The sequence below is a fragment of the Penicillium chermesinum genome (assembly GCF_028974085.1).
Source record: "Penicillium chermesinum strain IBT 19713 chromosome Unknown utg000003l:1.0-5111272.0:1.0-5115320.0, whole genome shotgun sequence".
NCBI lineage: Eukaryota > Fungi > Ascomycota > Eurotiomycetes > Eurotiales > Aspergillaceae > Penicillium > Penicillium chermesinum.
The window spans coordinates 2,584,885-2,600,504 of record NW_026695313.1 but is presented as its reverse complement, the minus strand read 5'-3'; the positions used below and the strand labels follow the sequence as shown (position 1 = coordinate 2,600,504).

Below are 15,620 nucleotides of genomic sequence, written 5' to 3'. Positions count from 1 at the left end.
ATAGCAGCCCCTCTCCGGTCGTCTCTGTTGATTAAGATTTCCTTTGACATCGGTAGATCGGATCCATCTCGTTTGTGTTCTTTGTAGTTACAAGAATGCCTCTGAGCTAAGTTGAGCATCCGTAGCCCAATAAAGGCCGAGGAAGATGCGCCTCCTAAAAGTAGAGGTGTGACCACCAAGGCCCTTCGGTGATAGTGAGCCACTCTGGATCCTATCGACTCTCCAACATGGACCATTGGCCCCCTTTTTTTGCGCGGATGCAGTTTAGAGGTTCACGTTCCGAGGTGGCCCACTTTCAAGGTGCCAAATCAGCGTGGACCGCGGTCGGTCCACATGGGGCGTACTCTCGCAAAGCGAAAAACGGTCACACTGGGCCTGGACCTCAAGGGGGCAGAAAAACCAAATCCAGCAAATCATGCAATAAATCCGCCCTATTGGAAGCCCCAAAGCTCGCCGCCCCCCTGCCCCTCTGTAAGCGCAGCTGGAGTCGCGGGGATGTGACGGTAACGGGGCAAGATAGGCGTGACACGGTGGGGAGCATGTCAAACGCCTCGTCGAAAGAGTTCTGAAAAATCAGGTCTAGGCGAGTGCCTAGCGAGACGGATCAGCCGAAGAATCTGGTCTTGAGCCCATAGCGCGAACGTGCGGCCGATCTAGAAGACTGGGTCCTCTGGGCGATTCGATTATGGAGACGGTGCTGCTCAGACATAACGCACAAGTCTACTCGGCGGTATAGACTATGCAAACATGGGTCTGTATATGCCTGTACTCCGTGCGCCCGTCATCTGTCCTGTATCCTCCGATGGTGGCACCGCTTGATCGTCGAGATCAGCTCACGTCATGATGTATGTGTTAGGAAGCTCTAGCAGCGTGGTCACTTTGCACCAAAGTCCCTTATGATATAATCTCACCTCATGGAGTTTCCGAAGGAGAAAACGGGGGGTAATATTGGTATCGCCCGATACTGTCCTAGTTTCGTACACGTGCTCTTCTGTATTAGAAGGCGGATCCACATGGTCGTAATACCTCCAATACGTAATAAAACGCCGCGGCAGAACCACCAGAATATGGATCAACTGGTAGGCGCCTCTGCCATCCCGCCTCCACTCTCCTTGTCCCCTCCGAGAGCAGAAATCGCCAAGGGTTCTTCTCCTCTCTACACCTTCTTTGCATGACATAGCTGCATCCCCGTTCTTTTAGCTTGCAGTTGTGTTGTGCTGCTTCACATTTTACCCTTGATCCTGCCCCCCCGGCAAGTGGGCTACAAAATTACCCGCCCGCCCCTCTCTCCTTAAGTCGGTCAGCCATGAGCAGTGAAGAGTGAACGCTTGACTGTCTCCTGCGGACAGAGCTCGAAGCTGCTCATCACTCCATGTATAAATATCGCACAGAAGATATAACCCTCGACACTGGTTCTGCGCTGGCCACCAAGGCTGGGACTGTTGCGACCGCTTTCGAGTACACCTCTGAACAGGCGACCACCCCCACAGTCACATCCCGTCACCGTCAACGTGGCCGGGGCAGCAGCGTTTCAACTTACGACGATCGAGTAAACTACCCTTTGCGGAAAATGGCCACCGGATATGCGGTCAGCCCCGAACCTCCGGCACTGTTTGTGCGGGCAATGTATGACTACGACGCCGATGATCACACTAGCTTAAGCTTTCGTCGCGGAGATATCATCCAGGTCCTGAACCGGTTAGAGACTGGATGGTGGGATGGAGTCATTGATAATGTTCGTGGGTGGTTCCCCAGTAACTATTGTCAGATCATCACAGAGCTGGACCTAGACGATTATGGCGAGCAGCTGATGCAAGGACACGAGGAGGATTTGAGCGCGGAGTCGGGTCTCGACGAAGATTACGGGAATGGTCACGATGAAGAGGATGATTTGGATTCAGAAGGCAACCCCCGTGATTCGGCACCGATGTTACCGATTGAAGGAGTCACCAGCACCAAAGAATCAGAAGAAGCTGCTTTTTGGATTCCTCAGGCAACTCCCGACGGCCGTTTGTTCTATTTCAATACTCTCACTGGGTACTCTACGATGGAGCTGCCTTTCGAGAACCCTACAGCTACCACCGATCACGGTCCAAGAGACCGCTCAAATTTCTTCGTCCCTGACCAAACTCGCCCCCCTCCTGAGTTGATGGCGCGAGGATTCGAGCGTGACGAGGATGAATACGACGGTTCGGCCTCTGAGGCGGAGGGAGAGTCCCTAATGTTGGCTTCGCATGACTCAATCCACCGCAGAAGACAATCGCTGTTGGATGGTGTCTCTCCTGCTACATCTATGGATTCATTATACCCCTCTGGCCCGAAAGACCAGCCCAGCAAAAGTCCTCAATTATCATATACCAGTGCAGGCGCTACAAGTGCCAATACTTCCATTGCGGACAGCTTCCCTCGACCATCTATATCATCCAACGTCCCGTCACACTTCGTGGATGATGGCTTAGCCCCATCTGTCACTTGGCCGCTTCTGGTTGAGAATATGCGAACTGCTGTTGAGGTATTCCGTCAGACGCTTCTATCTGGAGAGCGCTCGGAGTATGTGAGAAAGGCGGAAGATATCTCTGACCATCTCCGCATGCTCTTGGCCGCGGGTTCTGATACCACGGACAACCATTCTGGCAATCCATCTATCATCTCCACCAACAAAGCCCTTTACCCTCATTTCCGGGATATGATGTCCAAATTCTCCAAGCTTGTCCTTTCATCGCACATTGCCGCAGCTGATTGGCCGGGCTCCGACTCGATCAATAAATGCTTGCAAGAAGCCGATGGGGTCATGCAAGGGGTGTATGGATATGTGGATGTCGCTCAGAAGCAGCGCGCCACTATTCATCGTCTCACACCCGGATTCGTTAGCAACAGCTTTGTTGGAGGAAGCTGGCAAAACAACGGAGTTTCTCTGAACAGCGCCGGGCCAACTTCATTCCTCGTCCCGGAAGGCGGAGATTCCCGAAATGAGCCTTCGGTCTCCCTAGACTCGGCTCTCTTGGATCATGTTGATCTTCTAAGAAAGTCATTTGTTATGAGTATCCGTCGTTTGGAGGAGAAACTGCTCGGCAATCGTAAGATTGTGACCGTAGCAGAACATGCTGAGCTTGCGGACAGTGTGTCGGCTTTGGCGATCAAGGTCGTTGAGCACTTCCGTCCTTGGATCTCGACTGTGGAGTCAATCAACCTTGAACCATTGGGCACGAGTTTCCAGAACCCACAGCTTGTTGACTTCAGCTTGCAAAAGCAGAGAGTCTATGACGGCATTGGTGATTTTATTCTAAGCTGCCAGGCAGTCTCTGCACCACTGGCTGATGAGTGGGCTGAGCTTCGCGGTGATTCATTAGATGACCGCATTACTGCTGTTCGCAGTGTCGCAAAGCAACTTGAAAACTTCGTCTCCCAAATTGGGTTCTCCTTGTCATTACTGCTGGAACAGATCCCAGAGAAGGTTCCCGATGACCATGCAATCGCGCATCGAAGTGACAGTCGCTTAGGGGAAGCGCCTGAAGATGAAGCCGCGAAACAGCCTTCTCATACCCGTGGCGATTCGCTGGCACGGATGGCAGCCGACTCCATTGGGCTTCCGTCTCTTGGTGGTGAGAAGGTCCGAAGAAATATGGACAAGGCTCAGCGATTTTTTGGACAAGCGCCACCTGCAGCCATTACGAGGGATCCGCCACCCCAGGAGCCTGTCAGACAGCCCGAAGAAACCCCGTGGTTCCTCAAAATGGACCACGAGGGCGAGGTGTTTTATGATAACAAGACGGATGTGCCAGTCCTCAAGTGCGGCACCTTGGCTGGCTTGGTTGAACATCTTACACGTCACGACAAGCTTGATGCTTCATTTAACAACACTTTCCTCCTAACATACCGCTCCTTTACCTCCGCCTCCGAATTATTTGAGATGCTTGTACAACGCTTTAATGTCCAGCCCCCTTTTGGGTTGAACTCCGATGATATGCAAATGTGGATCGATCGGAAACAGAAACCGATCCGCTTCCGTGTAGTCAACATCCTCAAGAGCTGGTTTGACCAGTTCTGGATGGAGCCGAATGATGAAACTAACATGGAACTCTTGCGCCGCGTTCACGCATTTACGAAAGACTCTATTGCCACAACTAAAACTCCGGGTGCGCCGACCCTGCTCGCTGTGATTGAGCAGCGTCTTCGCGGTCAAGACACAACTGCGAAGCGTCTTGTTCCGACCCAGAATGTCGCTGCACCACCACCAATTATTCCTAAAAACATGAAGAAACTCAAGTTCCTCGATATTGACCCCACTGAGTTCGCTCGGCAATTGACTATTATCGAGTCACGCCTGTACTCGAAGATTCGTGCTACCGAGTGTTTGAATAAGACTTGGCAGAAGAAGGTTGCCCCTGGCGAGCCAGAGCCGGCCTCCAACGTCAAGGCGTTGATTCTTCACTCGAATCAACTGACGAACTGGGTCGCTGAGATGATCCTGATGCAGGGCGATGTAAAGAAGCGTGTGGTTGTTATCAAGCATTTCGTCAACGTTGCTGATGTACGTCAAACCTCCCTGCTCTCTGCCTTCCCTCAGCTAACTTTGTTACCAGAAATGTCGTGCCCTGAACAACTACTCTACTCTCACCTCCATTATATCCGCGCTTGGAACCGCCCCCATCCATCGTCTGGGACGGACGTGGGGTCAAGTTAGTGGCCGTACGTCCGCCATTCTGGAGCAGATGCGCCGTTTGATGGCTAGCACAAAGAATTTTGGCGAATACCGCGAGACGCTTCATCTGGCCAACCCTCCTTGTATTCCGTTCTTTGGTATGATGTTTGTCCCGAAATTACCTTGTGTCAGTCATCTCTCTCAAGTGGAGGGTTTCTAACTTCCGATCTCACAGGTGTCTACCTGACAGATTTGACGTTCATTGAAGACGGAATTCCATCACTTACCCCATCCGAATTGATCAATTTCAACAAGCGGGCCAAGACCGCGGAGGTCATTCGCGATATTCAACAGTACCAGAATGTACCTTACCTTCTTCAGCCCGTTGGAGAGCTTCAAGATTATATTCTCAGTAATCTACAAGCTGCGGGCGACGTTCACGACATGTATGACCGAAGTCTCGAAATAGAACCGCGAGAACGCGAGGACGAAAAGATTGCAAGGTACGAGTCTCTCAGCAAAGAGAAGTTCCACATGCTCTTGCGATAGTCTATCCTCATCTCATCTTCCTCACTCAATCTCCTGAGGTTTTTTTTTCTTTCCCTCTTTGCATTGGTGGACGGCTTTCTGTTCGGCGATACCCAAATTTGACTTGATTTTCTCTTTGGCAAGACTTGGAATGTTCTGGGACATTGAGACTAACAAAACCCATCGTAGACTGCTTTCTGAATCCGGTTTCCTGTAGGATGGGCCAGACCACTGTCTAGCTACATCTGCAGGCCGATCCCGTGCTGGTTGTCAATTTCCATGTCGCCGCAGCTTCTCGACGCTCGAATCAGATCATCCAGGCTCATGATCTTCGTGAGCATATGGATCCCAGGATTTCTCCACGTACGAGCTAATTAGCGAGCGATCTGACAATTCAACTTCTGGCGACTTCTTTAACGAATGCCAAGGCGACTCAGTCACCGGGCTAGCTGCAGATCCCCCCCCGCTCACCCCGTTACCCTTCCCAACTTTGGGCCTCTCATATACTTTTCATCCACCTCCTCCCCCGTCGATGGCTTCATACTCTCATTCCAATGCGGGTGTCACTACGCTTTTAACGAATTCGCCAAGTTCTCTTTTTTTTCTCCCAACTTCATTGCGAGAATATTCTGAAATCGTCTAGCATTTCCAGCATTGAAGCATCAACGTCACCGCCTTTTACGTTCAATATACCTTTCTCGATATAGAATTTCCTTGGATGATTGGAAAGATCGCTTTCCGATTTCTCGACGTTGTTTTCTTGGACCGCTGGACTATAGGGCTTCTTTCATGTATTCGACTATTCACACATACCGGCCGCTACTCGGTGTATATTTTGGCCCCTTTTGTCGATTCGCTTGTCTATCTCGTCGATTTCACACATCCCCTGATCGTGGGTCTTTCTTCAATAATGTCTTGATGCCATCCATAATGATCTGTTACGACTTCAAGTCCTCTCGGCCATGGCCGCAGAATGGAGAATCTCATTTTGAACACTTTCTACCTCGTAAACATGATTTCTTCTAATATGGCTACGACTAGGACTAGTACCAGTACTTACCAGTAGATAATTTGCCTGGAGTCACGGAAAGCATGGCATTACCACCACCGCTGGTGTAGATAACATTGAGACTGTCACAAGAATTTGAACCCGAAGATTGGGTGTGAATATTGCCTGGGTCTCTTAATGAGTTCTAAATTCAATCCTCTGGACTGGGCTAGAAAATGAAGAATGATGATAATACCTGGTATTTCGATGCTAATTGGTATGACAACAGCCTGAGCTCAATGTTTCTGTTGAAACACAGCTATGGGGTTGAGGATGCGTATGGAAATTAGATCTGAGTACTGGTATACTAGTAGCAATCTTGAATGAACCCGGGAAGGAACGGGCACTGTTACTCCTACTAGTAGATTTGAAACGCCCGTACGGCCCGGCCCTCTGAGAGTAATCCTTTCGTCTCCAAAATCAGAGTCCGAAGCTTGGTCTCGCCTAGTATGACAAATCATTATCTGAATACGCCAGCCATGGGTATGGAATGTCGAAAAGACCATGCAAACGTGGCAAAAGGAAAGGCATTAACCGCAGCGCCAAGAATGATGATTGGGATGTTCGGAAGATAGTTTAAACGTAGCAATCGTTGCAAAATCTCTGTTGAAAGTGCCTCGTGATTCGTGATCCGGAACCCACTCAGAATTCCGGCTTTGGCTTGTCGTCAATATTCTGGAATAACTTCATCTTTATTTCCGAAGCCAGAAGCCCTTTGACTTCCTCGGACACAATTCGCTGACCTCCGCGTACGACTTTGTCCAGTTGTTTATCTTTAGCTGCCGCTGCCCCGCTGCTCCTGGGCGCCCCATTCTCAATCTGACGGGTTGCGCTGCGCACTTTCTGGCTGAGGTCTGTCATTTGTTTGCTACCGAAGTCGCGAGATGTGAATAGGGGGCTTTGGCTGAGAGTCGCAACCCAATACTTGTTCCAGAGAAGCGACAATATATCGGAGTCGAGGGTGCTCTTGAAATGGGTGGTCTCAAGAGAGTAGTACTGATTCGCATGGGCACCAAAGTCTTCAGCTTTGCCCATCGGAATCGTCTGATAATCATCGTCTTCGTGGCCCTCTCGAGTGGGGACAAAGTCCTGGGGGAAAGTGCGAAAAGAGCCAATTTCCACCCGCCCCGCAGAGATCGTGCGGTCGGGGTCAATGACAACGGCCAAAAACGGGCCTGTCAACTGCTGTGTCATTTGTGTTGCAACGTCAATGCCCGAGAGCCAGCACCCGTACCCAGGATGGCTGTGGTACCAGCCCACCGCGTTATCCATCCGGCCTGCATCTCGGCATGATTGTAGATAGGAGACCATGTATTCGTTCGCTTCGTCTTGTGCATTGACCCGGGTTTCAGTGCCTTCGACGGGCAGGCGGAATGCGTCGGTGACCACAAACGTTTCGGGTAAGATGTAGCCTTGCATCAGACCCATCACCTCCAGGGACCCGCCTGAGCGGGCATGCATCACCATTTTCAATAGCGCTGATGCGGAAATGCGTACATATTTGAAATAATAGGGGTCGTTGGCCCACGGTCGTTGAGCATTGAGAGTATCTTGTACGGCTTTGTCATATTTGTACAGGGCGTCGCGTTGCGGGTCGAAAACTTTGATCGCATTCTCGAGCTCTATATTCAATCAAGGTTAGTACCTTATATTGTATCATTTGGCAAAGGCAGTACATACCCCAGGACTGCTGTGCAGCCTGCATTTTGTGGTTGAAGTGAGGCGTCCGAGAATTGCGAGGGGTGTTTGATAGCTTCGGTGAGGGGCAACCTGTAGATAGGTGGATGGAGAGATCCGGTTATCATGGAGGGGAATCACAGTAGCTCCAGACCGTAATGCCTGGGGAAATTAGGCGGTGAACGGAAAGCGAAGGAAGATTCCGGCAGATCAAAGGCGGTCGGGAGATCCCGCGTGGTTGCCCGGGGCGACGATCTGCGCCAAACAAAGGCTAAAACAGGCCTTTGCGCACGAAGATATGGGCCCTGTTATCATCCTCTTCTCCATTCTCCTCATAAACACTTGCCCTCCTCCATGTCTCGCACTTGACAACTCTCCACCCCCTCCAACCCACTTTCGTTTCTTTCATTTCTGTTCCGTGTGCCGGGACGCGTTGGGCTCTCTGTTTCGATCCCCTACGTTGTCGCGATTGTCGACGCCCTTTGAAACGAAACTGCATTCATTGATTTCACCAATTCCAAGGGAAACCCAGGTGGTTTCTTGGCTCGGCCATGGCTGTGGACACTGGCTATTTGACCACTCAGGTCAACAACATCGTCGAACAGCTTCATGATATCTTCGATCAGATTGGAGTGCCGGCGCATGAACGAGAGACCCGCGAAGCCGATGTATGTACAAACGTGCAAACTCGCGAATGATGTGTGGAGGCTAATTAAATTTATAGCTTTTCAGTTCTTTATCAGAAACTCTAACAAACCACCTCAAGCTGGTGGACCAGTAAGTGTTGCGATTGTTTTGATACCGGCGCTTACTGACCAACTTGCTACAGAGAAAAGGATGATTTGACCGAAGAGGCTCAAAAACTCATTGTGACGATTCAGCAGATGGAGGCGTCACTGAGCGATGAAAGGGCCAATGGCCAGTATGAGCTCAACCGGGACGACCTTCGTATTACCTATCCCCTCAACCGCTGCATCGCATTCTTGCGTGAGAAGAGCGCAGCAATGAGCAAGCTGCACCGCGAAAGATTCGAGCAGGTAAAGAGTGAGTTGGCCCCAAGAAGCTTTGTTATGGTATCTTCTAACAGCGTACAGAGCTTGTCGATGCGCTGGAATCTTACTCGTCTCACCTGGAGGACTCATTTCTCACCATTGAACTCCCTCCCACCTCCCCAGGCTCCACCATCCCGCCTAGCTTCGATCTTTCTCCTAACTACGTGGCATCGTTAGATGCCGAGTTCACCCGTGTTTACGAAGAGTACTATCGCCGCGTTTCTTTCGTTCAGACCACATCTGAGGAAATCATCAAGATGTGGGCCGAGCTGGGAACCCCTCAAGTCCAGACCGACTCCAACATCGTCAAGCACTACCGCGAATCTCCAGAGCAACTTGGACTGCATGAGACCGACCTTGCCAATCTGATGGGCAAGCGGGATAAGTTACTGGAGGAGAAGAAGGGCCGCGAGAGAAAGATCAAGGAACTCCGAACTGCGGTCGAGACACTTTGGGAGCGATTTGGAGTTGAAGAAGCGGATCGCAAGGCATTCTTGTCGACCAACCGCGGATGTGGACTGCGCACTATCAATGAATTTGAAGAGGAGTTGAGCCGACTCAACGAATTGAAGAGGCAAAATATGCATCTGTTCGTTGAGGATGCCCGTTGCCGTCTCCAAGAACTGTGGGATGCACTATTTTTCTCTGAGGAGGAGATGCTTGATTTCACTCCTGCTTTCTCAGATGTGTTCAGTGATGCTCTTCTGGAGGCTCACGAGGCTGAGATCTCCCGTTTGGAGACCCTGAAGGAACAACGCGCGCCTACCCTGGAATTGATTGAGAAGCACCGAGGTCTGCTGGCGGACCGTGAGGCTCTGTCTTCGTCTGCTCAGGATGCATCTCGTCTCATGGCTCGCGGTAATAAGGGAGAGCGCCGCGACCCAGGCAAGCTTTTGCGAGAGGAGAAGATGCGTAAACGTATTGCGAAGGAATTGCCCAAGGTTGAAGCAGAACTTCGAAAGGAGCTTGAGCACTGGGAGGACGAGTTCGGCCGACCTTTCCTGGTCCACGGTGACCGTTACCTTGACAGCTTGACTCCTGCTGTCACGAAGCCTCCGCCTCGATCAAAGACACCTTCTGCGCCCCCTTCAGCTGGCAAGGGAAGCATCAGACAACAACCGCCCTCACGCCCAGGCAGCTCCATGCGTGGGCCCCCTCCTCCTCGTTCTGCCACTAAAACACCTACTGGAGGTGGCCCGGTTAAGCACAACACTATTGGCTACGGTGGATCTAGATCAGGAGCGAAGTCCCCATCCAAGCTTCCTGCTCGGGCTCCCTTGAGTAACATGCCGCATGGCAGCAACTCCCCTGACCGTCGTGCTGCACCTGGAAATTATTCATCTAGTACTGTCAATGGCAAGATGCCCCTCCTCGTGGACCTCCACCTCGCATGCGCGCATTGACTGTGGAGTCGAAGGAACGTAACAGCCATATTATGGAGCCGCCTCGTTGCAATAGTGCTATGTCTAGCGCATTTGTTCGGCCTGTTAGCCCCGAGGATGTCTACGATGACCGTATGCGTTCTTTCATGAGCGCGTCCGTTATGTCCAACTCAAACTCTCAGCGCTCTATTATGGGTGTCTCGCACTCTTCCCACTCATCGGTTTCGTCATTGTCCTTGAACTCCTCGCAGCAGGGATACCCACGGACCAACCCATACTTGCAACACGCTCCTCCCCACCTGCTCTTCGTCAGGCCTCCAACTCATCTACTGTCAACACTGCCACTTCCGGTTCCGAGAATTGGGAAACCTTCGATGATGGATCAGGCTCAGAAGCGGAGCCCGCTGATGTTTACTACTCCAAGATCCGTGCCGCCCCCGGAAAGCGATTTGCCCCTGATGACAGCATGAGCCTAATGGGCAAGAAGAGCAAGGGCATTCGAAGTGTCAGCCCGGATGGGCCTCACCCAGGCCAAGTCCTCCGTGTCGCTGGTAGTGACACCGAATGGACCGATGATTTCGAGACCTACTAGTTTGCGGCTCGAAAACTTCTCTCTTCGTCCGTAGCCTCCTGAATAGGTCAAAAGCCACATTCTTTGCAACTGTATTGCCGGCGCTTTGGGGGAATTCGAGCTGTGGTTACGCAATCGCTTGTTAATGACGATCCCATGACTGGACTCTGCACGGCTCCTGCCTCACGATGAACGTTTACGATCCCCGATCCCCGTAATATTGAGCTTATCAACTCGGGCTGGTGCTTCATCCGCGCGCTCCACAACGACAACGCCGATCTGAACTTCTGTTTCTCTTTCCATGTTCAAAATTACGACGTTCATCATGTCAACCTTGTTTATTCCCTCCTTTTCTTCTGTCTATGCTTCAGTCCGTCGCTGTCAACAGCAGCTACAACGAGAGCGGGTTCGATACCCCCTTTTCTATGTCTTGTTCCCTCTGACAAGCTCGCTCTCTTCAATTCTGGACATTTAATGTTTCTTTTTCTTCCCGTGATGGTTTGGCATGGTGTTATTTGCTTTTTTTTTTTTTGCGTCGAATGATTTTCTTCGGGTCGGTGCTTATGGTCGTGTCTTCTATGAATCTCGACTCCCTTGAGAGTTCGATTACCTATCTGTTGTTTATTCCCAGTTTTTTCCTTAAGTTGCCTATGTAGCGCCGTACAGTGCTCCAATCTTGTTAATACAATATTTGATTCACAAATGCTTGTCCGATTCCTTTGTAGCCCTGCCATAAGGAGGATATATTGTCACTATCGTACAGTAAGTTCGGAATATGATACAAAGTCAATCCATTGATTTCATTTCCCACCCGCAAGAGATCCCATCCAACTCCGATCCTCGCCCATTCCTGTCTTCGGGACGCGCCGCCCAACAGACGGAACCAAGTCTTTCGTTAGCTCCTTCGCCTCTTGTATCCTGCGAACCGTCTCATCTCTGCCAAGGATGGTCATTATTTCTGGGATCCCCGGCCCTGGCGCCGAGGCAGACAAGGCCCAGCGAAGGTAGTGGTATAATTCCTTCTTGAAAATCTTGTCTGTTTTGACACCGGAGACATCTCCCTCGGCAACTTCGACTGCGCCAGAACCATCATACGAATTGATGTTTGAGCGGTGCATCTCGATATTCCAGTGCGCGTCTGGGACGAGAGTAAGGGCTGCTGCTGCCGTGTGCAGCGCGCGCATTGGGACGGTCGGGCCTTCTGATTGGGGTGTTGCAGGTGTATAGGGAGCCCGATTCAGACCCGTGGTAAAGAAGGTAGCGTTGCGCTGAAGGAATTCCTCCGCGGTTGTATATGTCTTTGCATCCGCACGGAGCAGGGGCGCGACGTACTCGGTGATACTGCGGCCCTTGAGGAGTGGGGAGCTGGGTTTGTTAGATACTGGTGGGTAGGTGCTGGACGAGCTAATCTTACAGAGCCTCATTGGAGTAAGTTTCTTGGACGCGCGCAGCGACACGCTTGACCATTTCGTCGAACTGAGGGCCTCCGCTTGCTGCGAAGCGTTGGGCGTGGGCCTTTTGGAGGAACCAAAGCTTTTCAAAGGCGACGACAGTGTTTCCGCGGGTTATCTTGAGGTTGAACTGGTAGGGCTGGTGTTAGTACTGGCCATCCAAGGTAAGCGAGGTGAATGAGGACGTACGATTTTCTCGAGCTCCTCAAGATTGAACACATCTGACTTCTGAGCATGAGACCAGCCCAAAAGCGCGGCAAAGTTCGTCAAAGTTTCCGCGAAAATTCCCTGCTGGTCCTTGAATGATGATAGATCGATGTCCATGTTGCGCTTGCTCAGTTTCTGCCCGGACTTGTCGACGAGGAGAGGAACGTGGCCGAATTGGGGGGGCTCCCACTTGAACGCATTATACAAGGCCATATGCATTGGAGTCGATGGCATCCATTCTGTTCCTCGAATGACGTGGGTGATTTTCATGCAATGATCATCCACCACATTCGCTAAATGGTACGTCGGGTGGCCGTCCGACTTGAGCAGAATAGGATCGTCGTAGACACGATCGATGAAGTCCATCTTGTTGGCATTCGGCTTGTTCTGGCCTGTCTTGCCGTAGACCAGATCATGGAACATAGGGTATCCATTTACCTTCAGTCGAACCACGTATTTCTCTCCCTTTGACGCCAAGTCTTCTGATTGTTCGACGGGGATATCCGCGCACTTCCTGTCGTATCCGGGGGGAAGACCGGCTTGACTTCGGTGGCGTGCATGGGCATCGAGGCGCTCGGACGAACAAAAACATCGGTACGCATGGCCGTTCGCGATGAGTTCATTCACGTGTGTATGGTATAGGGCTTTTCGTTCGGACTGTGCAAACCAGGCATTAGCCAGAGTATTCATCTGATGCGACGCATCAACCTACTTGTCTATAAGGGCCATATGGACCTCCGACCACAGGGCCTGCCATCGCAATTAGCCTAGCATAATCATATTGGCGCCCAAAGCCGTACCTTCGTCCCAATGGAGTCCCGCCCATCGCAGATCGTCGTATAGTCTCTGTTCGGCGTCCGGAATCGTCCGTTTCTGCGTCCGTTAGTGCTTGCTCCGTTGGGGGAGAATCCAGCCTACGCACTTGATCGGTATCTTCAATGCGAAGCAAGAACTGGCCTCCAGTCCGTTTCGCGAGCAGGTAGTTAAATAACGCCGTCCGCAGTGATCCTAGATGGAGGTAACCGGTGGGTGAGGGCGCGAACCGCGTACGCGCAGGGGCATCGGGCACGTTGTTCTTCAGCTTGCGCGATGTGCCTGCGGAGGTCGAATGAGCTCTGCACTGAACGCAGGTCCAGGACCGAGTTAAGAGCCCGCGAGCGCTCCTCATGGCGAGATTTCGCGGAGATGGAGTTACGGTTGGATTGAAGCGCGGGTTTTTTTTTCCCCCAGTGCGGAGGTTCCGCTCCGCAATTTCGAGCTGAGTTTTCGACCGCAACTTCTTTTTTTTTTTCTAATCTTCCCCGCTTCCTTTGGTCATCCGGGTTTAGATATATCTTGATTCTTCCTTCTATCATTCTTTTTGATAGACTGAATCTCCTGCCAGTATGTTGCGATGCTTCATTTCCTTTGGTTGCTCCTTAGTAACAATTTAATCAGTGGCTGAGGTTGAGATTGACCTCTATGGTATGTTGGCTTCATGAATTGGAGAAGATGCCATCTTGGAGTGTGGATCTAATCTATTTACTTCTGCAGAGGTCCTAGGGATCCAGCGGAGCTCGAGCAAGGACGAGATCCGACAAGCATATCGCAAGGCAAGACAACCCCTCTCAACTACTCGCACAGCACTTACATGAAATCTCATCACAGGCTGCTCTTGCCAACCACCCCGACAAAGTTCCCGAAGATGAGCGCCCGAGCGCTGAGATCAAATTCAAGGCTGTGCAAGAGGCGTACGAAATCCTCTACGATGACGACAAACGCCATATTTACGATACACACGGCATGTCTGCCTTTAACGGCTCCGGTGAGCCGGGCATGGGAGGCATGGGTGGTCCTGACCTCGACGATCTGCTGGCTCAAATGTTTGGTGGCATGGGTGGCATGGGTGGTCCAGGAGGAATGCCCGGCTTCATGCCTGGCGGTATGCCTGGGGGCCCAGGAGGACGACCCAGAAAAAGCCGGAACGAGGAGCAGGACTACGAGGTGAGCTTGGAGGATATGTACAAGGGCAAGACAGTGAAGTTCGCCAGTACAAAGAACGTTATTTGCAGTCTGTGCAAGGGCAAGGGCGGCAAGGAGAAGGCGACAGCCAAGAAATGCTCTACTTGTGAGGGTGCTGGAGTAAAGGAGGTTCTGCAGCCCATGGGCCAGTTCCTCACTCGCTCTACCCAAACCTGTACCACCTGCAATGGACAGGGCAAGTTCTACAGCCCGAAGGATAAGTGCAAGAAGTGCAAGGGCAACCGGACAACCGAGGAGAAGAAGATGCTGGAGATTTACATTGCGCCTGGAGCAAGGTAAGTTGGACTCTATCTATGGAAACCTCTGCTCCTGCTAAAATTGAATCTGTACAGGGAGAAGGAACAGATTGTCCTCGAAGGCGAGGCGGACCAAGTGCCAGACCAGGAGCCTGGCGACATTATCTTCCGCCTCGTTGAAGAAGAGCACCCAGTGTTTGAACGTGCTGGGGCAGATCTGCGGGCACAGATTGACGTCACCCTTGCCGAAGCTTTGACTGGGTTCTCACGCGTCGTAATCAAGCATCTCGACGGGCGAGGTATTGAGATCAAACACCCCGCCGGCAAGATTCTCAGCCCGGGCCAAGTCCTTACTGTTCGGGGCGAGGGTATGCCAATCAAACGCAGCGACGCCCGAGGTGATCTATACTTGGTTGTCAACGTAAAGTTCCCGACGGGCAATGGAAGCCGAGCCAAGAAGTGCTCCAGAAGCTTCGTGAGGTCCTGCCTAAGCCCGACGCTCCTATTGAGGGTAGCCCCGTGGACGAAGTCGATTATGACCCCCATGGAAATATGGAAGAATACGGGGCGAAAGATGCCAACGGTGGATCTGCTTGGCAGGATGATGACGAAGATGATGATGAACCAGCGCAGTGCGCCACTCAATAAGTTCAGATGTGATGGATTTTGCTTTTCTGGCATAGATGGCGTCTAGGGTTTGATTTTTCTAATGACCCCGTTGGACTTTCTGTCCCGGGTATGAACATCTCCCTTTCTATGAACTTGACGGTATAATAGAACTCTATTGTAGCTATATATTACCAC

At 51.4% G+C, this 15,620-nt stretch overlaps 5 protein-coding genes across 5 annotated transcripts; 3 read left to right on the top strand and 2 right to left on the bottom strand.

The window, feature by feature from the left end:
* Positions 1-1,372: 1,372 nt before the first annotated feature.
* On the top strand, positions 1,373-5,191 carry N7468_003916 (putative cell division control protein Cdc25; the record flags this gene model as incomplete). Its single annotated transcript, XM_058473213.1, has 3 exons — positions 1,373-4,531; positions 4,584-4,800; positions 4,878-5,191. 3 exons carry the CDS (start codon positions 1,373-1,375, stop codon positions 5,189-5,191), a joined length of 3,690 nt encoding a protein of 1,229 aa, XP_058332216.1.
* A 1,669-nt stretch (positions 5,192-6,860) lies between these two features.
* N7468_003915 (Mov34/MPN/PAD-1 family protein) lies at positions 6,861-7,923 on the bottom strand (the record flags this gene model as incomplete). The annotated part of the gene is made up of 2 exons (XM_058473212.1): positions 6,861-7,840; positions 7,899-7,923. The coding sequence occupies 2 exons, from the start codon at positions 7,921-7,923 to the stop codon at positions 6,861-6,863; spliced, it is 1,005 nt and encodes a 334-aa protein (XP_058332215.1).
* A 523-nt stretch (positions 7,924-8,446) lies between these two features.
* N7468_003914 (putative microtubule associated protein (Ase1)) lies at positions 8,447-10,921 on the top strand (the record flags this gene model as incomplete). Its single annotated transcript, XM_058473211.1, has 6 exons — positions 8,447-8,563; positions 8,620-8,672; positions 8,725-8,939; positions 8,990-10,261; positions 10,309-10,461; positions 10,512-10,921. The coding sequence occupies 6 exons, from the start codon at positions 8,447-8,449 to the stop codon at positions 10,919-10,921; spliced, it is 2,220 nt and encodes a 739-aa protein (XP_058332214.1).
* A 779-nt stretch (positions 10,922-11,700) lies between these two features.
* Positions 11,701-13,726, bottom strand: N7468_003913 (glutamate--tRNA ligase MSE1; the record flags this gene model as incomplete). Its single annotated transcript, XM_058473210.1, has 6 exons — positions 11,701-12,265; positions 12,315-12,481; positions 12,541-13,215; positions 13,271-13,308; positions 13,359-13,431; positions 13,481-13,726. The coding sequence occupies 6 exons, from the start codon at positions 13,724-13,726 to the stop codon at positions 11,701-11,703; spliced, it is 1,764 nt and encodes a 587-aa protein (XP_058332213.1).
* A 293-nt stretch (positions 13,727-14,019) lies between these two features.
* N7468_003912 (putative DnaJ domain protein (Mas5)) lies at positions 14,020-15,464 on the top strand (the record flags this gene model as incomplete). The annotated part of the gene is made up of 4 exons (XM_058473209.1): positions 14,020-14,022; positions 14,206-14,855; positions 14,913-15,184; positions 15,244-15,464. 4 exons carry the CDS (start codon positions 14,020-14,022, stop codon positions 15,462-15,464), a joined length of 1,146 nt encoding a protein of 381 aa, XP_058332212.1.
* Between the last annotated feature and the right edge of the window lie 156 nt (positions 15,465-15,620).